The following is a 27,396-nucleotide window of genomic DNA, read 5'->3' as shown; positions in this document are numbered from 1 at the left end:
ATTTATTATCAAATAAGTAGAAACATATTTATAAATAGAGAACAGAATTTGCTGTGCATTACCTCTCTTTTCTACTGCATAAAATAACTTTCCTTCATCAAAAGCTCTGAAAATATGTTTTAAAAATCACATAAACTGCCATTTCTGTTTGCAGTGTTGGACATCTGTTATTCCTATTTTAGGGACCAAAGGAAAACCTCCTAAACTGTGTATCAGTTGGATTAGCCTGTTCATGTCAGTGAGTTTGTCAATCTGGTATTTAGAGTGCAATTCATGCTTTGTCAGTACAAAAAATGACAGCAGGTATGGGAAATACCATCCAGATGTGATGCAACGATTAATAGTGAAACTAGTAGAAATCTCACTATAACATACATTAATAACAACTGTAACAACCATTTTCAGTAATGAAACATAGGTGCTATAGTGAAAGCTGTCAGTGTAGTACTGTAATTCTTCCTCAGACTCTGAATTACTCCAATTTATTTGAGCTTCAGAATTCCTCGTCCCTCTTTAACAGAAATCAGGTAAATTTGAAGTACTTGCTTATACTAGAAACTCAGCCCACCAAAAGCACCCTACAGAGTAATTGCACACACAAGGTAGTTTTTTTATTTTCAGAATGTCTGGGAGTATAAAATATAAATTACCGTTATGTATGAAAAATATTCTATTGTTCATAGAATGCAATATGGGCAAAATCTGTCACCGTATCCTAACTTCTAGGATTTGACTTCTGGGGTCTAAAATGGGAACCATATTTTCTGACCATGCAATTTCCAGGGTCACTTTCTCCAGACGAGCAATTCACACAAAATAAATAAGGAGCAATTTAGACTTAGAGTGACAAAATAACTTGAGATGCTTATTTCATACACCCTTTTTTAGCTTTGGCAGAGGTCTTGAGAAAATACCTACATTTCTTAGCTGAATGTTAGAATGCTTCTCGTGTTAGAAAGAAATAGGGATGTACTTTACCAAAGGTAGCCTAGTTTGCAAGATGATGAAATGGTAGGAGGAAAAAAATTACTATCCAGGCTTACTTAAGTGCTGAAAAATGAAAATGTAAGCTTCTCTACTCAACAGCATCCTTCTCTCTCAATTCTCAATATTCCTTCTTGATTACTAATTCTGTAGTCTTATCATAGCACTCTTCATATTCCAATGTGAAATTGGTTTTGCAGAAAGGCAATACTTCTAACAAATGCAAGTTCATACAGGTAGGCTTTAATTTCCAAAATTATATACCACTAAATTTGTAGTACTTATATGCTAAAATAAGATAACCAATACAGACTTAGGAATCAAATGTCCATCTTAAAAGTCTATCATTTAGGAAAACAGTAATATTTTCTTACTACGAAAAAAATCTGCAGAATTCCTACTTAACAAAATCTATGATGAATTGTAACAAGTAGTAGCTACAGAATACTAACTAAAATAGTCTAATTTAATGAAAAAAGGTTTATACTTACCATTGCCACAAGCCAATATTCATTTTCCTCAGACGCTTGCTGTTATGGACTGTCTGTAAACAGTTTGCTTTTCTAAGCTCATAAAGGATGGGTTGGCTGTCTTCCTAAGGCTTAACAGGATAACAAATTCAATTTTCTTTTTCTTTAGACTTACCCCCGTCAGTACCATCAAACCCAGCCAGCAATGATATACAGTATACACATATCGTTCAAACCAATGAAGCAATAAAGGACTACTACTTATTTAACTCTTTATAGCTAAAGCAGATAATAAAAATAACAACTAAATTACCCAGCAGCTATAAAACGCCAGCTCCATCTGAAAAGTCTTAATCAATCAGATTACCTAATTAAAATTAAAGATAAAAGAGGGAGGAATGTTCACAGCCTTGTTCCACTTCTTTTTCTATTTCTGTCTGCTAAGCTCAGAATCTGATTAGTATATTTAATTCCATGAAGCATCATGACTGGTCTACCTTTAATCACCCTGTTGACATCGACCTGTTTTTCCCTCACGTCTTGCAGACTTCAGTGTAATAATTTACTGACTTGCCAATGCTCCTATAGAAAACATAATGTCCAAATTACAGAATCAACACTGGAATGATTCTACTTTACACGTGCTTACATATATCCAGAAGGAAAAATGAGTTAAAAGAAGTATGTTTATTAGGACAAATGCAAAGTTTGTAAAAGTACCATAACCAGTATTATACTTACATAAAATGTCATCCATTACATTGCATGAGATTACAGTTTCATTAGAAATGTCAAAGACCTAATTATTTTTTCCTGCTTTATTGAGCTACTATTTCTCTTATCTGTAAATTATTATAAAGATATATAAAATACATAGTATTTTCAAATTATATATTGAATAGAACGTAGTTCTGTTTAATACACAGGCAAACTGGGATAAAAGGCATCTCCAGAATCTTCCGCCTTGTACATGTGATATCATGAGTACTCTTTTTGGTCTGATACCATTGTATAAGCAAGGGAGAAAAGAGACAGATCATTACTCACAGTGCAGAAAAAACCCCACTCTTTTTAGTAAGTAATACTATTCTCTTAATTTACTGCATTAACACTGTGGCAAGAAACAGCCTGCTTCCGAAGCTGCAGCTGCCTTTTGAGTACGTTGAACTACTGAGATCTTCTGCAGGTGTTGCCCACACAATACGCCAGTCAGAATCACTACACTCTGTTCAACTGCACCTAAATTTAATTTGGCACTTTCCTGAACTGCGGTCGTTGAACCACAGCATTTGGCTCTTCAATTTGACACTTGACATTTCCCGCGTAAACTGCAAAATAGTAACTGTCCTTCAAAAAATGTATAGGTAATTTTGAAATAAATTCAAACCCTGACCTACAAATAGGGCAAATTAAGCAACAAAAAGCCAGGAAAAAATCTTTTCTTAAGTAGATTAAATTTATCTAACTAGTTTTCTTAGATTTGTCTTCTTCCCTGCAAATTGAATTACCCTCTTGGTAAGGGAAAAAGGAAAAGTAAGCTTCAAAACCTTTTTCAAGAGCTTGGCTTAGATTTTGAAAATGTATGAAGACTAAAAATCATTGACACACTTAAGTAATTAGACTTGAAAGATCATTAAAATATTACTCTCAAAATCAGAGATAATTTGAGTGTTGTTCCTTTTGTCACATAATTATTTTTCTGTTTTTCTTCATAAAGAAAAGTGTACATTTTCAATTTACTTATTAGCATTGTAACTGCAGATATTTACTGGTATACAGATTCTCAAAAAAAAATTTAGGCAGCTTATTAACATCAGTATTGGTCAGGGATACTGTGTTTGGAGTTTCACTTTTAGAAGCACATCTCTATAGCCACTCACCATAATATTCTACATAAAAAACTATTCCAATAGTTCCAAAAGTATTCCTATGGGTCTTAGTCATCTACATTTAGCTATCTCAAAATCATAAACTACTTACTTTTATGCTACCTATATTTGCTCTATGCTTTATCCTCCCTCTTCCATCTGGCTCCTCATTCCTTTGTTATTCATCTCTCTGAGTGTAATCACCTCAGCACTAGTTAAAACTTCCTTTCATTGCTTAGCTTCCACTACTTTTTGCATACTTTTCAAGATCCTCCTTTACTCTACGAGCAACCTGTAACTGATAATTGCCATTGTTACTGCACAGTCATGCTGGTACCTGTGGCCTATGACAGCTTTCCATAATTCGCCTTCTCTGTAAAAGCAATTTTTAAGGGAAGCAGGGTATTGTTTCCTTCTCCTTGCCAGACAAGAGATAACCTGTATTTATTTGTATGTATGGCTAAAACAAGGAAGAGAATGAAGCAACATAATATGTCAAATACTCCAAATCTGTCAGGAAGGCTTCTTGCTTTAAAGTTTCTTAGGTACTGCCTTACAAAAAACCCATGAAAACTGCTGAGCATAGCGTGACATGGATGGGGAAAACAAAGAACAATCGGGATTTGTACAACAGTTTTAATGATCCAAGGTTGCTGAGAATTTTGGAAAAAATATTACACCATTCACTGTTAAAAACAATTTAAATTACTCCAAATAAACAAATAATAAAATAGTAAGTTTACATTTGTCACTATTATTTCCTCAGGTCATTTGCATTTCTTTTGATATCACTGCAATGACTGCAGAATGACAGACCACGAATATTGCGTTATGAAATTAATAATAAACCAGTATACTTTTCTTTTTAGAATATCAACATTATCTTAAATAACTTGGTAAGTTAAGGCACAAATCTGAACTGCAGCATTAAAACACATAAATCGATATTTTAATTAACATATTGCTATCCCAGTCTTATAGCTGCAGTTAATATACTTATTTCAACTATAAGATTCTTAATAGCAGTAACAACCTTAACATCTCTATTTCCATAAAAAACTTTGTGCATATTTTGTGATACATCTTGTTCTTACTTCTCCATTATTCTATAATTTCATTTCTAATTATCAGAGAATTAAATTACTCACTGCCTAGCATCAATAAGTACATTATTATCTTATAAAAACACTAATATGTAGGCATTTGGGGATGGTTCTCCAACACCTGTTTCAGAAATGAAGTATTGTGTTATACCTTTAAATTCAGGCAGACATACAACTGGGTAAGCGCAGCCCAAGTCAGAACGGACGAGCAAATGCTCTGCTTTGAGCATTAACATAAATTAGGTTATTAGTGTAAAGAATAAAAGTACCACATATTGACTACTTAAATATGCTATTAACTTTAAAATAACCACACCTGGTAAGGCTTTCAGCACTGAATGTAGATTTCTGTGACAGGTCAAATTTAAAAAATGGAGATATGCAAAAATGAGAAAGAAACAATTAAGGCCAAAGAGGAGGATATCAGTAGACAATTCAAACAGCAGGCAAGGTCAGACAGCCCTCTTTGTAATGCTGTGACTCCTTCCAGTGGGGGAAGACCAAATCAAACATAAAAAGTGTAAAGAAAAGGCGTAATAATTTCATTCCAGAGTAAGAAACACAGCCTGAACTCAACAAGGTACCAATTCTATTTATTTGGTGCTTGCTTGCTTGGGATAATTATTGGGTTTTGTCCAAATCTAATTCAGGTCTGAAAACACCTACAAAGATTTGCATAGTTTAGCCCTGGAACCAATGTAAAGTTGGTTACTTTAAAATCACTTGGTTACACATTCACTAGACAAAACAGTTCTAATCCTAATTAAGCATTCAATGGAAGAAGTAACTTAAATAAATCAATTAGTAGAACTAAAGATTAGCATTCATTCCAATCCAATGTTTCATCAACTGGTGTGCAATAGCTTGACTTGGTGGTATAAAGAAAGAACGTTGGTTTCCTTTAATGAGAACTTCCATGACCTGCAATAAAAGCAGATTTTTTTATCTTTAGAAGAGAGCATTATAAATTATATAGAATCTAACTCTGTATTAATGCAGAAATTATCTTCATATAATGATCCATCAGTCTACCATTGCTATACCTAGTAAAGAGCTACTAAGATTCTCCAAGATAAATGCAGAGAAAGTCCAACATTGCATGAATTATGACATATTTGAGCTTATTGTGCTCCAAAGGATACCTTCTTCCTAACAGAAATGTGGAGACCGCTAGTATACTATTTAAGGTTTCTGTGAAGCCTTTTTATGGCAAGGACCACCAGATAGTGCTCTACACTGTGACAAAAATAATTATTTTAATGTTTACATGTAGCGCCACGGACATGTGTCTTCTTGGTCTTCTGAAGCAGCTGCAAATAACATGTGAATACACTTTCAGTACATTTGTGAAGCGTATTTCCAGCTGTATGCCCAATCTGCATGGGACTAGTTGTATTTAGAACTGATGTTCCTTTAAAACAATGCTCTCAGTGTTAACAGAAACACATTCATTGTAGGTGACTAACTTTGCCTTCAAGGTGACTTACAGTCAAAACGCTTTGAACTGCTAGGCAGATGTCCAGTGTTATGAAAAGCTTAGCTCCTAAGTTGCCTATAGGAAAACCTGTGAAAACTAAACTGTGCAAGCAATTTTTCCTTTTACTCATGAACTGAAATACTTCTGTGAAAGTCTTTTCTGCCTCACTTTTATTTGACTATATTTTAACTACTGATGGAAGCTAAGCATAGGATTTCTTATTAATGCACAGTAAGCTGCATTTAGTAACAGAATATTAAAATAGTACAGCATGAAAAAAGATATTCAATCTAATGAATTCCCAGAGTCCTTTAACTTCCACCCTCACAGCAAATCTGGCAACATGACTGCTTGCAGAAACTGTAATGAATAATGCTATTAAATACTACAACTGCATAAAAAGCATGGGCTCGCTAAGGACATGGGTTAAAATTACTATCTCACAGAAGGGAAAGGTGAAGAACAAACTGGCAAAAACATCACAAAATGAGCTTGCAAGTAACTCAGACATCACTCTGAATACCTTTTTCTGGTTGTGTCTAACCTACAATGACAATATAATGCAACTATAGAATGATAAAATGAAGAGGACACATGCTCATTTGACTTGCTGAAAAAGCAAGTGTCTGTTGTATGCCAGAAACAATACAGCCACAGACAAATCAATAGAAGAAGAAAATAAAATTGAACTTCACCTGTTCTCTAGTGAACCAGCGGGCATCCTCTATTTCATTCTTGTCAACTTTAATTTCTGTGGACACTGCAACAGCTAAGCAGCCAATCATTAGGGAGGAGGGCATTGGCCATGGCTGACAAGAGACGTACTGAACACAGGCAACTTTGACTCCAGCCTCCTCCTCTACTTCTCTTCGAACAGCATTTTCTATGGTTTCGCCTAATCAAAAAGAGCAAAGAACAAGCAGGTCATGAAAATACTCCAAGCAATGATCACATGCTGTGCTTTGAACTGAGTTAAAAGATATGAAACTGCCCAAGGCAATTATCTATAAAGATCTAGTTCACAGATCAGGGCAAAGACCTCAGCACAAGACACAAAAGTATAAAAAGATAAAAAGAGAAATGGAACTTTAAAAATAAAGTGTAGTAATTTCTCCATAATATTTATTTCCTGAATTGATAATTCATTATACACACAAACCATTATCACTATACCTAAAATGTCAAAAATTAGGTAGAAAATACATAATTCCTATAATTATTCTTGAAAAATTCATTTGTAACTAGGACCATGTTAATTTCTGGATTTTCAGTGTGATTGCAACAGCATGTACTACAACTCCAAAAATCAGTATTTAGAATTACAATAGCAAGAAAACAGAGATTTAGAATACATGCTCACATTTCTGTGTTGTATTATTCCCTTTGCCTGACTCATTCTTCACTGTCTTAACACATGCAGACAATACTGTAAATTGAAACTGCAATGGAAAGCTTTGCTTCCATATCCATAGAAAACTGTAGATGCATGTGTGTGGAATGCTGATGGTCACCAGCCCCCATAGGCACACATGTACTGTGCTGTAATCACTGATTACAGGTTCATTAAAGGACATGGTCCACCCATCAGAAATAAATATCTTGACTTCTTTCAAGTGATACTTGAATAAGCTTCTTCATGCTGTCACTGTATGTCAGCCTGCATATATTTACTGAATATATTTATTATTCTACTACTATTTATTATTCTACTACAATTTCCCTGATGATAAAGATCTATTCACAAGAATATTTTACAAGTTGTTCTGCAGATACTTATAATTGTAACTAATTTAACTATTATCACTTGACATAGCTATTGAAATATCTCTTTATCTTTCTTTTAGAATTATGTAGTTTCTATTTATCTTCCACAGAATCAATCAGGCCCTAAACACATAAGCATACGTTTAACTTCATGTTAGCTTTAACTTACACTTTAACACTTACTTTTCCTATGCTAAAATCCTTTGCTAAGTATCACCAGCCAAGGTGACGTGTTTTAAAATAGTTTTTTTTCACTTAAGTAGTGATTTAAGACTACATGATTTGCAAACTGTTCAGTATTTTTATTTATTCAAGTTGCTCTTCACTTCTTTAAAAATAAATCAGCAGCTGCAAAGTACAGAATGAGTGTACTTATTGTAACAACTCTTCTATCAGGAAGCAAAAAACCTTCAATTTAATACAACACAAATTATATTCCTCTGTAATTGTAAAGGTATTTCCTTGAGAAAATACATTTGATAAAGGAAAATGAAATTACTCACCAGGTTCTACAAATCCAGCAAGGCAGGTAAACATTCCTGCGGGAAATCTCTTCTGCCTACCTAAAAGGCAATGGTTGCCATCTGGATGGATGACTTGCATTATCACTACAGGATCTGCAAAGGACATGAAATGAATATACTTCAACATTTGAGAGACTTAATGCAGTAAAAACTTCTAGTCCGTTCCATACCAATGCACATAAAGTCAAAAATTATATTGAAATCATAATTGTGTCTGTGCCCAGAGTAAACTGTTATTTCAGTTCACTTAGGGGTTACCCTCCACGCAAGACACCTCTTTATTTGGTTGTGCAACATACATGCTTAGTAGAAGCAGAACCTTGCTTACTAAGCAAGGCTTGAAATGCAGGACAGAAATTACCTGTAACCAAAGGACACAATCTGCTAAGAGTATCAGCAGTGCTAACCTATGCATCCAGCATATACAAACAGTTTCTGCAACAAACTCATTTATTATCATCTTCTCTTCACCACAGAGGTCGGAACAATGTCTTTTTGACTAAACACCAAATAACTAGACACTTTGCTGACAATGCAAATACTGACTAAGTACTGACTACTTTCCACCTTTGACTTTGTTTACTCTTTACTATCAGTTTCTCATATGATGTTGCACTTTGACAGATTTTCTCACTTCTGGTCATTGTATCTGTCTTTTTCCTTCTAACTTAGTATTTCTCCTATTGGTCTAAGCACCCCATCAATCCATGATCTTTTCCCCTTTTTATTGTCATCTAGTTTTAAGTAATAAAGTAAAATGTGACCCTTCATACTCATTTATACTGATGGAACTTCTAACTGACAGTACTTGTTGAAATAAGGTTAGCATTGTCACAGCAATTCTGTATCACAGACTAGTGAAAGAAAGACAAGCCTGAACTACTTAAACAGAGCCGAGATACACATAACCTGTGGAGAAGCAAGTATGGGAGACCTAGGACAGACGTAAGCAGCTGAAATAACTAGAAATAAATTGATTTACATGCATAGCAATTTACAAGCAACTAATTTACATGCAAGCCGTTTTTGAGTATTCTCACCAACTCTTGGATATGATGTGTTGTGAACTCCTTGGAGACTGGGACAATCTTCTTTTAAGCAAGTTTTCTTGTAACCTCCTTCTTCAATCTTGGTTGCACTCCCACATGTTGGGCAGAATCGGTAACGGTGGTGCCATGCTAGAACAGATCTTGCCTGGGCTATTACTCCTTTAAAACAATACATTGAAAATGCACAAAATCAAATACTAATTCATGTTAAGCTTTTAACAGCATAGAAAAATCAAGTACTGAGATTTAACACAAAAAAATCAGAGTGTGGTTTGAATCATAATCACAGCTAAAAGAGAAGTTGAGCAGTATGAGTTAAGCAGACCTTTTTCTTTGCAGCATAACAAACGCAATAGAACATGGTATTAAAGAGCTACAGGGCAATTTACACACATTCAGAAACAAATTCATCCAGATCAATATACTCTGTTTCTCACACAAGACACTTTGTGTAGGCAAACTGCCAAAACTACATGCATAAAGTCTTTTTCAGATGACCATTTTAGGGGTTCTACAGGTATTGACAGAATAATGCATTGTTCCATTTAAACTTAAGGTTCAAGTCAAGCTTTCCTTTTATCCTTATGTAAAAACAAAACTGCTATGACAGCAATCATTAACAACACTTGTTGTTATTGTCCTTACTAACACAAATTCACTTTGGCATCCTGACTTTTCAACACTTCCTTGTCATACGTGTGTCGTAACACACTGTTATAAAGGACACACGTTCTCATTTCTTGTAATTAATAATTTCTTAGTTATTAATTTTAATTAACAATTTCATTACTGAAAACTCAGTAATGACAGATTTTTTTCCTTTATGTTTATAATGTTTGCACATTAATATTTAAATAGTACTGTTTAAAACCCAGGATGATCAATAGGTTTTACAGTCTAATACTGTCATTGAAGAAATTAGTCCTTTGCAAATGCGCACGTTCTTACATGCAAAATTCTTCACAAAACCACTACCAGGTTTTTAAAATCAAAATATTTCTAAAGCCACTGGAAACACAATTTCTTTGCAGTGGTTCGTCTTTTCTTTGAATTATACCTCAGGGAATACCAAAATGTATCTGACTATAGATTTTGTACTTGCTGCATTTTATGCACCTTACCAGCTTCTTTTTCAGGTAACTGCAGTAGTGCTGGCATCAGCGGGTGAAGAAAGTAACAGTCCTTGTGCTTATGTTTAAATTTTTCAGCAGAAGCAGAATCGATGCTAAGAGCAAACCAAGCAACTAACCCATCTTCTTCATTCTCTTGCTGAATTCTTTCATTACAGGCAGCCATCAGGTTCATGTCAAACTGAAGGTCCACTCCAAGAAAAATCAAGGTACATTCTTCAGTTTGGTTCATGCACTGTTCCACATCCTTGTGACACAGCCTGCAAAGCTTTACTTCTGGTTGCTGTGAGCTCTCTCTTCCCCCACCCAAAGTAACCAAGGGACTTAGATTTGAGAAGAGGATGTACACTGTAGCTGGATGGCTTTTTTTTTTACTCAGCCACTTAGAATCTGCTCTTTTATCACTCCTCCTGTCCAGAAGTGTCATGCCAAAATAATTTTCGTATTCTTTCACATCATTTGACAAAAAACTAGGTTTCTGATAACCTTTCACATTAGCCAACAAATTAGCTATGTGTTTGTACCCCCAAAATTTAGCAATGTCCAGAGCTGTCTGCCTTGATTTATTAACGATGGATCTGTCACACCTGAATAAACAGAAAATAGCTAAGGTTACCAGAGTAAGTATGTTTAGGAAGGGTCCTGTTGCTGTATTATTCTTACAACATACGTATCTGACACTATTAAGGTACAAGAACTTCTAGACACTGTCTACACTGGGATAATCTTTAGGCAAAATGTTTAGGATCATGGTGAGAAAATATACTTCTTCTTTTGCCAAGGCTGTATTTCACCTTTTTGTTGATCCTTTCCAGATTATCATTCACCAAAATTCATGAAGGAGAACAAAGGCAATGAATTTATTAAAATTCCACATACTGTATCATTAAAAAATGGCTCAAGACAAGAGCTTTGAAAGTCAGGTTATAGGTCTGTTACTCATAATCAGTAATCAAAATGAAAGAAAAAAAAAGAAAAAAAAAGAAGCCTAACAAGGATTACTTTCTAGAAGCTCCTGGAAGCAGCAACAGAGCATTTACAATAAAATATTTTGTTGAGGTTAATTGGCTTATTCAACCCGGAGAAAAGAAGACTGAAGACAGATCTCATCGGGGTGTCCAATACCCCCACAAGGGAAAGCAGAGGCACAGGTACTACTCCTTTCACTCTGATGACCAGTGACAGGACACAAAGCTGGAGTTCAAGGAATGTTTAGACAATGCTTTCAAACACATGGGTATATGATGGGATTCTTGGGATGACCTGCGCAGCTGCAAGAGTTGATCCTTGTGGGTCCCTTCTAACGGTGAATTCCGGATGATTTACACAAAAATAGAATTAAGACTACAGCCTCTCGTTAGTGACAGAAGCTGGCTCCTGTAGGGATCTTTTTGTTACCAAGATATCTGCAAAATTAAACAGGTAAGGGAATGTTGCCTCACACATACATTTAAATACTAAAACAAAAAGAAACCCGAATTTTAAATAGGTTGAGGTTGACTGGGAGGTCAAAATAATAAATTTAATTATTTGCTCATCTTAAATTGGTCAGTAAAACAGAAATGTCACTGTAAACTACAAATTATGTAGTAAGTACCAGACCCATCAGTTTTTAAAACCAGAAGATGCCAGTAATATTAATGTTGCTGATATGCAGTTAACTGTACCACAGGCAAGACCATTTTGAGATTTTATACTAAACGCAGCAGTTTTTGAGGGAATTTGAGTATACTGTTTAAAAAACTATTCAAAACTTAAATTACAAGATTTTGCTGCTAAAGCAATTCTTTTCATGGCCAGGAACACGACTCAGGGGAATGGCATGAATCTCTCTCAGGAGAGGATTAGGTTGGCTATCAGGAAAATGTTCTTTACTCAGAGGGTGGCTGGGCACTGGAACAGGCTCCTTAGGGCAGCACTCACAGCACCAAGGCTGACCAAGATCAGTAAGGTTTGGACAATGCTCTCAGGCACATGGTGTGATCCTTGGAGACAGTGCTGTGCAGAACTATGAGTGGGACTTAATCCTTGTGGGTCCCTTTCAATTTAGGACATTCTATGATGCTACTATTCTGTGACCAAAAAACAACTGACTAGACTTCTAGAATTATAGTCTCTAATGTTATGAAATATTATCTTCATAGACATTCATCTTTGTATAACCAGCAGCTATAATTGTCAAAATAATTATTCTGAGCATTAACTAAAAGAAGATCAATGACGGTACAGCATCATCTTATGAACTATAGTCAATTGCCTAACAGAGCAACCACAAAAAGGACATTTAAAAGAAATATTCACTTTTTTTTTTTTTAAAGAAAAGCTAAAGTTAAAAACTGTAATCCTATTTACCAACTGATACATTCCCCAGCATCTCAAAAGATTTCTCAATAGGCAAAATCTTGCACTAAGATATCCTCTACATACTGGAATGTACTGATTATAATAGAAACCAATGGTTTATCTAATGCCCCACTCTGAGCCCCAACAGAGGCTACAGGTCTTGGGTATGACTGAATAAAAAAATCAAGAATGGATGGCATGATTACTGGAGGATGTGGAATGCTATGTCTGAAGTTAGTCATTAACTAGAGAAGGAACTAAACTTGCTCTTTTCTGTAACTAGGAGTTCAGAACGGAACAGCCTGGGCTTTATTAATGTTAAACTCAGTTAAATGCATTTGATTCTAACTTAGTTTTAAAGCATTTTCCATTTGAAGTAACTTTGGAAAAAGTGAGTCTGTGATGTCCTACTAAAGCTTAGTCAGCACACATTCTACACTAACAAAGATTCAAGTGGATTACAAATCAAGTTTAGAGAAAAAATTTAAGTGGAACAACCAAATACATACAATTTATATTCAATACAGCGGTTGGAATTAGGGTGCCAACTTTGTTCTATTCTGTTGGCCTCTGTGAAAAGTGGCAACAAAACCTTGAATATCAAAGCAGTAACTTTAGAGATGCTTATAACTTTCAGACTTTCTTAACAAATATGCTAAGAAAAAAGGAAAGCATGATGCAATAGCAGAACCCAGTTATAAACTGACACAGAACACATCTTCCTGAGTTTTAGCTCTGAAAATTCTGCCATTATCTATCTGGTAAATTTACTGCTGAGACAAAACTGATACAGGCAAAAAAAAAAAAAAAAAAGCTCTGTGCAAAACAGAGCTCTTGAATGTGCTAAACAGCTTACCCCTCTTGAAGAAGAACCTGCACAACCTCGAGGTGTCCATTTCTAGCACCATACATGAGGGCTGTCCAGCCATTCCCTGAGGCTGCATTGACCAGTGATGGGGAGCGCCTGAGCAGCACCTTCAGCCTGGCTGCGTCTCCAGCAGCAGCAAAGCCATGCAGCTGAGAAACCATGTCCTGATGCAGGTTCTTTTCAAAGTCAGTCATTGTGCCTTCTAAGATTAAAAAAAAGAAAAAAAAATGCCTGAGAGTGTACCTCCCACTACTAAGATGATTTAAGTAAAAGATCGAACTTTAATGCTCTACAGAAGATCAGTATTATTACCAAAAATACAGACATAATAAATTCTTGTGATTGATGTGATATCATTATTCCAAATCTCTGTCCCACCCATCTCCAAATGTAGTGAAACTTCACCTTAACAATCAAAACCAGTTTTAAAGAGGCTTAATGACCAGGAGATTTCACTGCGGAAATGAAGATTCTGAGTACGAAAAAACCAGATCGTCATTTCTAAACCAAAAGCACGCAGTCACACAGAGAGACAGACACACAGACAAACACACACACACCCTGCTGCCGGGACCGCTGCACAACACAGCGACCTTCTATTCCCGCAGGTCCCGCTCCACTCCCTTCCCCAGGGCCGCGACCAGGCCCCAACAGCGCGGCCCGTTACCGTGCGCGGCCTCCGAGGGCAGCCAGGTCCTGTGCGCGTTCCCACCGCACACGGCAGCGCTGCGGGGGAAGCCCCGCTCCAGCACGAGCCCGAGAGAAACGGAGCGCGAAAGGGACTGAGCGTGTGCGAGCGCGATTGCCACAGCCGGCCCCTCCGGCGGGCGCCGGGCTTGACACGCTGCGTGCTCCCGGTGGGAATTGCCAGTCGTTCCCTGAGCGCCGCTGCGGGCGGAGTCGGGTCGGTGCACAGGGTTAAAGGGTAAACAGCCATTTTGTCCGCCGGAATTTCAGTGGTTGTAGAAAAATGACCAGATTATTTTTAGCATTGCTTTACCGTGCTAGCAGAAGACAAAGGTTAGTGGCAACAGAATGCGGAAGTAGTAGTGAAAAACGTGGAGCAACTGATATGGCGGGGAGAAGAGTTAGTGGCGAAATCAGGATGATGTAATCAGCCAAAAGTGTGTCGTGACTAATGTCAAGAATATTCCACAAACACCAAAGGTTTTATGTCCAAAAAGATAAGTCCTTCAACTTTTTTTTTTATAAAGGGGGGGGACTCAACAGGGGCACATGGCCTTGGGATTTTCTCTCTCGAGGTTTCAGAGGGCACAGCCTCATTTTATCCCAAACTCTAGGCCACATGTAACCCTCTTCCTTTCCCTGTTGCTGAGGAAGGTACAGCCTTCCTGAACCACCTACCACATATCCCCAAAGATCAGAAGTTCAGGCTTGTGCAGACCCTTGTCTATCTCAGCAGCCAAGCTGTCCGGGCTCTGTAACAAACCTGTTGCCCAAAGTTAGTATAAGCAGTAAGACCCATTTCAAAGATGTTAACACCCACACCTTCACCCATCAAATTGTTTGTAAAGACATTAGATTTCCTCTCACTAAGAAAAACCTTGGAAAATTGAGACTATACTAGTCCTACAGAAATGAGCATGGAACTGTTGTCTTAGTGTATTTGCACCTGGAGAGCACAGAAAAAAAAAAAGTGTAGGTTTTGAAAGGTCAAAATAAAAGTTTTGTCGTGTACAGGGTGATTCTGCAAAACAGATTGCTGTTATTCCCATTGCCTAAATTTGGAATGCAAGTTTAAGCTAAATCCAGTTCTGACATGCAGCACACAACCAGCAAAGTTGTAAAGTAGGTATGTCTATTCAGTGCGCTGGATGCATGAGGGATCATTCCACCATAAATGTGTGTGTCCATTGTCATGATTTATCTCACTTTTATACACAAAATGTAGTATTTCATATTTAAGATAATTGTGGAAAGCCTATACATATTCATAACGTTTTCCCAAAAAGGCAGGTTTTATTATAATGAGTCCCAGGAAATACCTTCCATAGTCCCCCCCTCTGGCTACTCTTGGTTGCTCCTGCGCAGTGCCTCCTGATGGTCATGGGCGGGGGGGAGGGGGGGGCTTTAAGATGAAGTGAGCTTTTCTTCGTGCTGAACTTTTCACCTCTGTTCTTTATGCATGTTTCTTAGACCTGTGGCATTTCTCCAGACCACAAAGCCAGTTTTGGCCAGTCCTTACTCTGATCAGGGACCAGTCCTTGTTTTTATCAGGAACTGCCCATAACCAGCCTTCCTAGCCCCTTTATCAATACAACAGGCCTTCTCAGCCCCTTCATCCGTTCTTCTATCAGTATTACATTATTGGTTTTTCCACTTGGATTTGTATTAAACATGAATAACTAACTCATACGAATTTTTGTAAGATATTCACCATTGTATTCAAGTAATAAAATGATAGGTCACCAGCTTGTTTTTAAATGTGGCTCTCAGAAGCTCCATAAAGTTTCTATTTTAGCAATAAAGTTTTAGCTGGAGATACCTACATATATAAAACTATCTATATATATATATATATATAAAACTATATATATATGTATATAAGTATATGTATATATTTACATAACCTGTTACTCAAGGGCAATGTCATTTTTGATTCAAGACTATTGCAGAAGTTTAGTAATGTATGAAGATGAATAAATAGTACTAGGAAGCAGGTGTTATGTCTTAGCTACGTGCAGAAAGTTCCTGTCCAGCAGCAACATTCTTAAAACTTTAATTCAGATGCTATTTGCAAACACAGGATAATTTCCAAGGCCTTTTTCCATGCTTTACTCCCGCAGTTATTTTTTAGAATTCATCTTTTAATTGCCCCGTGATCAGTTTCCATACAAATCACAATCACAAGTACACACACTACCTGTATGTACCTGACACGAAACACAACTTTGTATCTCACATTGCTGAGGGTAGGATACACTCTCAGTGTCCTGACATCATGTCAGCACTTCCCAAGGTCCATGATTTTAAGTACTTCTGGTGGAATTTGTGCCATCTTCCAGTGCATCCTTGCAAAAGCAACTAAGTACCCCTTGTTTAAAATACCAGTAGCTATAAAAAATTCAATTTGACTTTAAAATTGTAACTGTGAGAAATGGGTCACTATTTAAAATTTTTTGTAAGAGTTTAGTCAGGGATAAAAGGGACAATATCCAGTGCTGGGGTGCTTGACAATCTGCCAAAAGCACACCATTAGCTTCAACACTTACATACATTTCATTACATTGATTAAATGCTTATTAATGAGGGTTACACATATTCAGACATTCCTGTGAGTTTACATGTTCTAGGAACTCTTTTGCTTGGTTTTAACCTTTGACATGCTTGCTGATTGCTGTGGACAGCAGTCAGGGAATGCCCTGATAACCTATTCATTTGGTGCTGCAGCCTTTAGAAAAAAATTCCATGTGCTGTAAAGAATGTACCTAAATGCCATTGAGAGCACTGAAGTGGTTGGGAAAAATAAGTGTTGGAGTGCCTGCAAGAAGTGAGACAACTGTGCTTCTGTCTGGTCTGAATTATCTTCTAAATCTCTTATTTAAGTTAATAAACTGTGCTGATGTGGATGTCTGAAAAAGACCCAAATAAGTCTCATTTAGGTTAATAGAATTATTAAAAAAATATAAAATGTAATTATTTTTCTGTTTATATTATATAGATTATTTAGAGGAAGAATCTGGATTGTACCCATTTTAGTGTAGGGGCTAGATTACACACAAGAATTATCTATTTTCAATGCTTTTCAGTAAAACAGTAACAATATGACAGAAGGTTAGTTAATTCTTCATTTGGGCTTGCACTTCATTCATAACCTCTCAGTTCCACCCATCTTTCATGAAGGCTCTGTTCAGAGCTTGTGTGCTGGGTAAAGTTTAAAAGAAGCTCTGATTTTAAGTTGTTCATTGTAAGTGAAAAAAGTGAGACACTGCATGTGTGAAAGGAATGTGTTGTCAGATAGTTTATGTACATTGTGATTAGTGCATTGTAATAAACTACGCTTTTCACACTTCTTAGTCTCAAAATAAAATTTTGATTTGTCTAAAGGAGTCAAAGTTGTTATGAGGGAAGCAGAAATCAGTATTATCTGGCAGTTCAGCATTCTGTAATAGTACGCTGTGAAGTTGTAAACAAGGACTTTGGGACAATAAAACTAGTGTCTTTCCTAAGCATCTCCCTGATTAGTTTCCAAGCAGTCCTCCCTGGGAAACAATTGGGCAAATACTAAAGGGCCTTATCCAAAGCATCCATTGGTCTAAATATGAATTTCTTGGTATTGAAGAGATGGAATCATTTTGGTGGGAGTTTTTACTTTGTTGTGGGAAAGAGCTGTAATAAAGCTGTATGACAATATGTTTTATGAAAAAAAAATCTATTTACACGTATCAGTTAATTTCAGTTAAAACCCCCAAAATGCTTTTTTTTAATACTAACTCTGGACCTCAGCAGTCTAGAGAATAGGGAGAATAGGAATTCTTTCAACTCAAAATGTTTTCAGTCAGCTGAACAGTAAGTTTCTTACAGCTGTGGAATGTACTGCAATATATGCTGTGTCTGACAAGATAAAAGGCATGTAGAATCTGCCCAGAACGTGTTCCTGAAAAGGGAATGGTTTGTCATATAACAAATGGTTTGTCATAAACAAATTTTCCCCAAGCAACTGATGTGAGGGTGGAATGTGATGAGTGCTGAAGCTTAATGAATGTGCCTGAATTAAATTCGTGGGGACAGTATGCACAATATGGAGAGCTGGAAGGCAGAAGGACAAACAGCTTACTTTTTCACCAAGTGACTTTTCAGAATGGATCACTGCTATGAAAGGTCCCAGCTGCTTCCTCTGTGAGATTGAATGCCTGACCACTACCCCATTTTCCGCTCCTGCACTTCGTTTTAACTTGCTTTTCATTGGGGAAAGATGAAGGCACTAAAAATGCAGTTGTTCAATGACCTAACCCAAGGTGCAATCCAAGTGGGGAGTGTTTATAGTGTAGTAATCTGCTGGAGTTTCCAGAAACTTAAAAACTGTGAAGGCTACAGGAAGAGAAGTAGTGTTTCTAGAGTGGCATGAGGCAAGATTATTACAGTATGGGTAAGATTACTATATGTGCTTCATAACTTTGTGATTAAGATTTTCTAGTTCTTCTCCAAATTGTTCTTGGATTTTCAGTTTTTTCCCCTAGGCTAACTTAGTTCCATTTATTAAGCATTTGTGTTTAACTGACTGTTTATTAATTTGGAAGCATGGCTCCCTGAGTTCTAGACAGGTTAATTTAATTTCTCAAATTTCTCAGGTGATGGCTGAGCTGGTATTTGAATTGTTTATTAAGGGTTTATTAATAGTGGTTTTAATAATCTGTCAGTGAATGGCTTGCCAGTACTTGATCAGTGAAGTCATATTTGCAGCAAATTCGAGTTGAAATAGCTGTTACACTTCTTGTTCTGTAGACTCTCTGAGGCCCAGAGGTCGCATTAAAAGTATCTGGTAACATTCTCTTTCAAACTCAAATTATATGATGTGCACATTGGTTTTTTTTTTTGCTTTAATCATAATTATCTGCATACAACTTATTTCAAGTTCAAAGGATGACTTTGTTTGAAGTCAAATTAAAGGGTATTTTAAAACTCAGAAATTAGTTTTGCTTGTTTTGGAAAAAAAAGAGACTTTCAATATATCTGTGGGAAACAGTGGAATCAATTTAGGAATAAAGATTTAGATTTTTCAAAGCAGGTTTCATAGAACTGTTCCTTCTCTGGGTTAATTCTTTGTTTTTATCACATTAACCTTCTGTCTCCTGTGATCTGTGATCCTGCTCAAGCTGCTCAAGTGTTGATCTTGCTCACTTTCACCAGTGCCACCCAGCATATGTTCTGGAAACAAGCACTATTCCTGCCTGAGGAATAGTCTCCTATGACTGGAAAGGCCCCTTCTTGCTCTCTGTAGCTTGTGCTGGGATCCCCCTCCTCACTCCAGTCTCTGATGCCACAGGCCAGGAACAGCCACATTCCCAGGTTTACTCCAATGGCTGGCACCACATTCCATTCACACACAGGCACGTGCAGGTCCCCCCAGGTACCTGGCACTGAGTTCTTGCAGCATGCATATACACAGGACAGTGCAAACAATTATGTAGAGAGGAAGATAAGAGAATTTTCAGTAAGAAGAATGCAAGAAAACAAGACACACTGTGGCCATCAGGCACAGGACTAAGCTAGATGAATGTACTCAGTGGCACTTCTTTACAGAAACTGGACCCCTTTTCATCTTTTTTGTCCATCTTATCTCTGTTCCTCCTTGCTCTTCCTTCCCCTGCTTGTTCCTCCACAACTCTATTGATTCCCTCACTCTACATGGTTCAGGACCCCTGGATTTGCAGGATGACCAGAGGACTCCTGCTTTTGCAGACTGACTAGCTGAAAACCCAAGTGAGTTTTCATCAAAGTAGTGGCCATAGTTGCATGCTAACTCAGCAGCTGAATTGTGACTGGCAACGTTAGTTTACTGTCAACATGTCACTGTTGACATGTTTGCTTAGTCAAGTGTGTGTCAGTTATTTTTCTTCCCGGCTTACCACTGTTCCCTTAGTTTGCCAACTGAATAAGGTCCCAATTAAGATAACCTTGCTGGAATGAAGATTCCTTTGCCTTCATGTCTCCTCATCAATTTGTGTGGCTGCCCAGGCGTAGTTGTCATCACCACCTTCCTTATCATTTTGTGGTCAGCTTTGTGTCCCGGTATGTTCCTGTGTATGGCTTCCTCCTTTTCTTATTGCCTGCACTGAAAAAAATCCTTTACCAGATATCATTGAAAATATTGACACTCATTTCCATATACCCTTAACGCAGCCATGGTGGAAAACCTTGTATCTGCCAGCTTGACCTATTTGCCCATCTCCTGGATCTGCTTATGTCTGCAGTCTTGATTCCTATGACAGATTTCAGGCTCGTTACACTGTTTTCCCTTTCTCACTATTCATCATACGCACCTTCCATAATTTTGTCCCACACAATCACAATTGTGTCTTCAATACAACTACTCCAATTGCTACAGCCAGGCTGCTCTTGTTCAATTATCATTGCCTATTCTTCTACTTTTCTCAAGATAGTTTAGCATGCTTTCAGGCTGGTGTTTGCTCAATTTTTGAAGTTCAAAGTATCTATAACTTTTTTGGCATTAATTAAAAACACATCTTGTTATGAATGAATGAGGCGAGATTTCAAAGAAAAATGAAAAATGTTCTCATTTATTTAAAAATAAGCCGTAAGGAATGGAGGATTCAAGATAAGCTTGAACCCCCTCACAACCACTCAAATATATCAACGTGTTATGAACACGCTGGGTTCTCTCTCCCACAAACTGATCCCACCATCCACAGAACACAGAAAACTCCCCACCCCACTGAAAACTCCCCTTTTTATAACACCCCTTAGGTCCAGGATTGGTGGGATTTAGATGCACACACTGATTGGTGGAATCTCGGCGCTCCGACTGGCCCTTAGTGATGTTTATTCTGGGCCAATAATTTCTTCAGGGCATCGACTGATTGGTTGGTGTCTTGGTCCAATCATCCTTTGCCTCATCTGTCCATTACCTCCACCAAATCCTGGACCCCCTCCCCCCTAAAAACAAACAATTCCCTATTTTTCCCAAAACCAATTGAACCAAATTCACAACATATCTCATGGTGTTAAAGATTGCAAGATTGCAAGCCAAATTGAAACAAATCTCTTGTTTTCAGGGTTCTTTCTTAGACCCTCTTTCAATAATTTGCAGAATGCTTTTGTGGTGGCATTCATGGTTATTAAAAGTCAATGATCTTTTCTTTAAAGGATTTTTTAAAAATAGGGGGTTTTTTGTAATTGATTTCTAGCATCTGCAGTATTCAATTGCAAGAAACACCGCAGATTAATTGCAGGTTGTTTGGAAAAAAGCATGCTTTTTTTCTTGGTATTGTTTTTGCTTTGAACCTGCCATCTAGAATGGTCTTTTGATTCTTACTGTATTGAAATAGAATGAGCAGACATTTCTTACCTATTTCATGTCACTCATAGTACAACTCTTTCATATTCTTCTCTGTTTTTTTTCCAAACAAAACAATTAAACCTATTTATTGCTGTCACTATACGACTACTTATTGTACTCTTTTCTTAACATGTAATTTATATTGCCATACTGTCTTAATGTTGCAAATGTCCATGTTCTGCCAACCCAGTCTCTCTGCTGTCCCTCTGTTATGTATCTACATTTCCTTGTCAGTATAGGGGCAGTCATATAGCTAAAGGATTCTTTATAGTCAGCATCAAGGAAGAAGAAAGAACTTCCATAAAAAGTATGTGGTGGGTTGATTTTGCCTGAATGCCAGATGCCCACCAAATTCTCTTTGTCACTCTCTGCATCAGCTGGACAGAGGAGACAATAGAAAGGCTTCATGGGGTGAGATAAAGACAGGGACAAATCACTCACTGGTTACTGTTATGGGGAAAACAGACTTGGGGAAATGAATTGAATTTATTACCAGTCTAACTAGAGTAGGATAATGAGAAGTAAACCCAAATCTTAAAAGTAGCTTTCTCCCATCCCACCCTGCTTAATTTCTTAACTTTATTCTGACTCTCTACTCCTGTCCCTAGCAGTGCAAGTGAGATAGAAACAGGAGTTATGGTCTCTGCTACTACATCTTCCTTAGAGGAGGAAATCTTTTCCCTATTCCATGCACTTCTGCAGTATAAGTCCTTCCCACAGACTACAGTTATTCATGGACTGCTCCAGCATGGATCCCTTCCATGGTCTGTAGTCCTTCAGGAATGCAGTGCTCCAGCCTGGGTCCTCTTTGGGGGTCACAAGTCCTACCCACAAACCTGCTCCAGCCTGGGCACTTCTCTCCATGGGGCCAGAAGTCTTGCTAGGTCCTGCTAGTCTTCCCACAAGATCACTTCATTCAGACATTCATCTGCTCTGGCAAAGGGTCGTCGTTGGGCTGCAGGTGGATTTCTGCTCCACCATGGCCCACCATGGGCTGCAGGGGCACACCATGGGCTACACCTCAGACTGCAGATGGAATCCATGTTCAGTGCCTGGAGAATTTTCAACCCCTTCTTCTCCACTGACCTGGGTATCTGCAGAATTGCTTCTCTCGCATATGCTTACTCCTGTCTCTGGCTGCAATTGACTTGGTGCAGTAACTTTTTCACTTTCTTAAATCAGGTATCCGAGAGGCACTACCACTGATGGGCTCAGCCTTGACCAGTGGTGGGTCTGTCTTGGAACTGGTTGGCACTAGCTCTGTTGGATAGTTTCCTATAGAAACTACTACTAACACACTACTTTCTAATAGAAACCACCCCTGTATCCCCCCTGCTATGAAAACCTTGTCATGGACATCCACTGCAGAGCAGAAACAAGTCCTCAATTTGAATCTTCACATCTGCCCCAAAAGATTGTCAGTGCTTTTTATCCTACAGTCCCCTGTCTTCATTTTAGTAATTTAGCAATAAACTTTTTTGGAATGCAGCCTTCAAGACCAGGCACTGGAAAGGAACATTATTCTTCAAACACAATATTCTGAGCAGCAATATAAGGCAACCATCATGATAGCATGGCTTATTTACTACCACTGAAATTTAGTAGTGGATTTAGGATAGTGTTATATGCTTTAACAGATAAACATGTAATTAAATAAATTTATAAACTTCCCCACAAACATATATCTCGTCTTTCTCTCTCTATACACCTTACAAGAATAAACTATGTACATGTACTGAGTTTCAATTTCAGAAATAAAATTATTTTTTAATTTGTCTAGACTTTTTCTGTACAGAAACCTAGGCTAGTTCTAAAGAGGGTTGCAAAGGAAATGTAATTTGTCTTTCATTGTTTAGTAGTCCCCTCTAATTAAATTCACAGAAGCATATTGATAACATATAGCTGAAGGCCTAACTTTTATGATAAAATCCCACAACAACTTACTAGGTCTATTTTCTAAAGAATAAAGCTTATTTCTTTAACATCTAACATTTCCTGAATTTCTGTGCTAGGTTTCTTGGCTTAAAAATTAAACAATGTAATTTACTAAATTTTTAGTTAGATTATTTACTTTTAAATTATTTTATTATGTGAAAACATCTTAAGAAACACATACAGAAACCTAAACAAACACTTCCAAAAAGCAGGCAGAAAGTCTTGCTTCTTTAGTGTGATTATTCTGTGCATTTAAGAAAGCATGAGAAGAAGAAAATTATGCATCAGCTGCCAAAAGAAACTGAAACAATGAGCAGTGTTTAAAATGGTTAAAAAAATCAATGTTGATTGTATATCTTTCTAATAGACAAGATGAAATTAGCTGTACAAAGTCAGTAGTTCAAAGCTATTGAGCAAGAAACAAAATTAAGATGAACAGCAGGTGGTAGTGCTATCAAGAGCAATGGTTCTGATGAGCATCATCGGCTACTGTTTATATACTGTCAGCACTTCTACAAGAGTTAAGTTAAATACCACAAAATCAGCTACACCTTGTGCTTTTGGGGTAAACAACAATGAGATATTAGCCAAATTGAAACAAATCTCTTGTTTCAAGTGGTGTCTCCACTGCAAACGTGAAGGGTTGTATTTTGTTCTATAAAATGACAAGCTTATTCTGTGCTTTCTTCTAGATGGAGTTATTGTATACAGTTTATATAAAAATAAATGCAGAAAGTCAACATAAGTAAAATTTGATAAAATAAGTTTAGTTGTAAAATTTCAGACATGCAAACATCTCAGTCCATAGTTCTGCTACCTTAATTACTGACTTGTTATATCTTTGCTAATGCAATGTTCTTTGTCAAAGCAGATGAATTTGTTGATGTTTTAGAGAGCATTTTAAAAAACTTACTGAAACAGTTTATCTTAAAGTCCATATTTTAGCATCCTCTCATATAATTGTGCTAAATCACATTTATACATGTTATTAAAGAACAAATTGCTAAGTTTATTACTTAATTGATCCTTGGTGCAATTTGCTGTTATTTGTGACAGCTTAACATTTTGCCAATGGTTAGCTAAAGAGATTTTATATATATATATATATATATATATAATCTGTTAAAATTTTGTGTTTATACATGTTATTTAGTACTACAAGAATAAACAATTTTCACAAATATTTTAAATCTTATCTAAGTACAATGTTCATTCTTTCTTGTAAAATCTAGGGTAACAATGCATTTTTAGATTCTTAATAGGTTTTCCTATTGCATATTATTTTTCTAATTTATAGATTTTATACTACGTGCTGTACAGTATTTTCTTATTTCTGTTGCAGTCTCTTGGGATGGGTGTGCTGATATCTCTGCCCTTTAGTGCTGGGCAAAGCTTCTAAGTGCAGACCAGCTGCATAGCACACAATCAGGCTCAGGCTCATCATAATCACCCACAGGCATATCCCTCTGCCTTTGCCACACCCAACTGGGTTGCTGCCAGCGGCAGGATAAAGTCATTCTTCTTGGCAGCAAGAATATCCTTTCAGGGTACCAGGACTGAGCCATATTTTGCCTCTTAAAGGCATCCCTTTCCCCGAGACTGCATTAGCCTTACAGGGTATTTTATTTTATTTTATTTTTGTCATTCAGTGGCTAAGATTTAAACTTCTGAATTTAAAGCATGGTTTTTAGAGTGATTCTGTGATTTGCAGACCAGAGTTGTCTAATTTTTGCATGAGAATGTTTTGACCTTGTTTAGCTAAGAAATTGTCTGGAAACTATGAAACATCTTTGTATGGAACATCCTTTTAAAAAAAATGTTAAGCTTTCTATGAAATGTTAAATTCTTTTTGAGCCTGTCACTTTTAAGTTTCAGTTTGACAATTTAAGAGTAACCTTTTTATTACCTTTTGGACCCAATTTTTATAAATTAATTATTCAAAAATTAAGATATTATTTCGCAATGAAGTGAGAAAATGAATAAAATTATAGTTAAAGTATGTAATCAGTAATAACAAGACAAGTATAAGCTAAATTAGACATATCCAAAATTATTTGAGTTTTTGAAAAATTTTTAAAATTTTAATTAGTTTTATTTTGCATTTGTAAAATTTTATGATTTATTACACTAACTTTCTTTTATCTTTGTTACTTTAGTCAAACTTAAATGTTCATTTTGTATTTAAGAACGGGCAGATGTTGTATCGTGCTTTTTGTTTTATCAGTAGGTCTATGGTTTGATTTGTGATTTAGTGTTTTTCCTTGGTGCTGGTTTTTTCTTTTGTCTTCACCCTTTTCCCAGAAATGTCGTCAGCTAGTTTCTAGTTTCTATTTCTCCAAACTTTACCCATTTCCTAAGACTGTTTTTCTTCCTTGGAAGTTTATTGGTTCGCTCCTGTTATTCCCCGCCTGGGTTTTTACTCCCAACTTTCCTGATTTGTTGGAAGTTGGGTCTGCCCCTGCCTTTCTCCTGAGATGTAACTCTTTGTTGGCCCCTTGGCTGGGGCCCAGGAAGAAAGAGGGGAAGAAACACCATCAAATAAAGTTTCCCTGGGACCCGTGTGCGCTGCCTGCGTTTTATACTGCGCCAAAACAACTGACAACTGGGATTCAAAGAGCTCCAGGGGGAAAAACTGCCGCCCCCCACTCTCAACATCAGTTAGTGTGGGGAAGAGAAGCGGCAGACCTGAGGTACTAAAATAAGCACTGCAATGAAAAAGACATAGCATAGCATAGAATTACAAATGAGGGAGATTGCATCCACTTAAAGATTAATATAGTGAAAAAAGATCTTCATTCATTAGAACAAAACACTTTCAAACAAAGCAATCAGATAGTATATGGGCTTTATGTTGCCTGAGACTGCAAAATACATAGATCTGGAGGCTAAAATGACATTCAAAGACTCAATGCAGGTAATTTAAAAACATGAGACTGAAATTTAGACTGCCTTAAATTTCAGTGGCTTAAGCATTTTTCAAAGCTAATTTTTGTCCGAAAGAATCTTAGTTATTTCAGTGTATCTTATGGTAGGCCTCTGCTTGTTGTATATAAAACCTTGATTTGCTGAATGACTGGGTGAGATAAATCCATGTTAAAAGTCAACTTCTCTTAAATGGCAACTGTCAGCCAGGGAGAAAAGCTCTTCCAGGCAGAGGGAGATTTTCTTATATGCAATGAGCAATCCTCAAAGCTGACCAAGTCTCCACTCACAGATATGTGTTCTGTCTCTATACCCTAAAGATATTCCAGGAGATTTTCCCAGTAGACTTTTCTTGAGCTTGAGAGGTATATTCGTTGCATATAAGCATAGATGGGACAAAACAGAGAATCAAAATATCTCAAAACCATTATGCAGATTAGCATGAAGATGATCAACAGGACAGTAATCCAGTCCCTACTGTGTGCTGAAATCTGTTTTGTTTACAATGCGAGTTGAATGCTTATAGAGAGCAGAACTGTTATCTTCATTGTCATGAAAAACATTCAGATGTCAGAGTAGTCTCTCATTTTATTTATTTTGGTATGGAAACTTCAGGATCAGGAGGAAAGCAAGGTGTATTTTTTTCTTTTATTCTGAATCTGTTTATTTATTACAAATTTTATTATACTAGATGTAGTATTCAAATAAATTTTAAAGCAATTTTTTATGTTATAGCTATTTTAATATTCTTGTCTCTAAACTGTGTTGTGCTTGATTTCGTAACACATGGACTGTGAATATGCTATTGAAAATTGCCATGTGTCCCTTGCCATTCAGGCTAAACTCTGAGAGGAGTTACCTCTTTTCTCTAATATGATTGCTCAGTGCACAAACACTATCTGTACAACACTTCCTAGG

At 36.8% G+C, this 27,396-nt stretch overlaps 1 protein-coding gene across 3 annotated transcripts; it reads right to left on the bottom strand.

The window, feature by feature from the left end:
* Positions 1-2,122: 2,122 nt before the first annotated feature.
* On the bottom strand, positions 2,123-14,606 carry NUDT12 (nudix hydrolase 12). Of its 3 annotated transcripts, none has more exons than XM_041398133.1 (7): positions 14,581-14,606; positions 13,569-13,782; positions 10,361-10,956; positions 9,231-9,398; positions 8,170-8,283; positions 6,598-6,797; positions 2,123-5,346 (listed from the first exon to the last, which is right to left on the bottom strand). In XM_041398133.1, exons 2-7 carry the CDS (start codon positions 13,772-13,774, stop codon positions 5,236-5,238), a joined length of 1,395 nt encoding a protein of 464 aa, XP_041254067.1. In that variant the 5' UTR covers positions 13,775-13,782; positions 14,581-14,606; the 3' UTR covers positions 2,123-5,235. The 3 variants fall into 3 exon arrangements, with proteins under 3 accessions (XP_041254067.1, XP_041254066.1, XP_041254065.1); XM_041398132.1 differs by lacking the exon at positions 14,581-14,606 and adding an exon at positions 14,141-14,519; XM_041398131.1 differs by lacking the exon at positions 14,581-14,606 and adding an exon at positions 14,248-14,518.
* Positions 14,607-27,396: the final 12,790 nt, after the last annotated feature.

The sequence above is a fragment of the Onychostruthus taczanowskii genome, unplaced genomic scaffold (genome assembly GCF_017590055.1).
Source record: "Onychostruthus taczanowskii isolate IOZ18803 unplaced genomic scaffold, ASM1759005v1 scaffold140, whole genome shotgun sequence".
Lineage (NCBI taxonomy): Eukaryota > Metazoa > Chordata > Aves > Passeriformes > Passeridae > Onychostruthus > Onychostruthus taczanowskii.
Note: the sequence above shows the minus strand (reverse complement) of the source record. Positions and strands in the feature narration are given on the sequence as shown.

What these genes read in the sequence shown, in the direction of transcription:
- NUDT12 (XM_041398133.1), bottom strand. Translation starts at nt 13,774, where the DNA reads ATGACTGACTTTGAAAAGAACCTGCATCAGGACATGGTTTCTCAGCTG. An exon ending in CAGGTTCTTCTTCAAGAGGG is followed by an intron (nt 10,957 to 13,568) that starts GTAAGCTGTTTA and finishes CTGTTTATTCAG; the next exon opens with GTGTGACAGATCCATCGTTA. An exon ending in CACATCATATCCAAGAGTTG is followed by an intron (nt 8,284 to 9,230) that starts GTGAGAATACTC and finishes TGTCCTTTGCAG; the next exon opens with ATCCTGTAGTGATAATGCAA.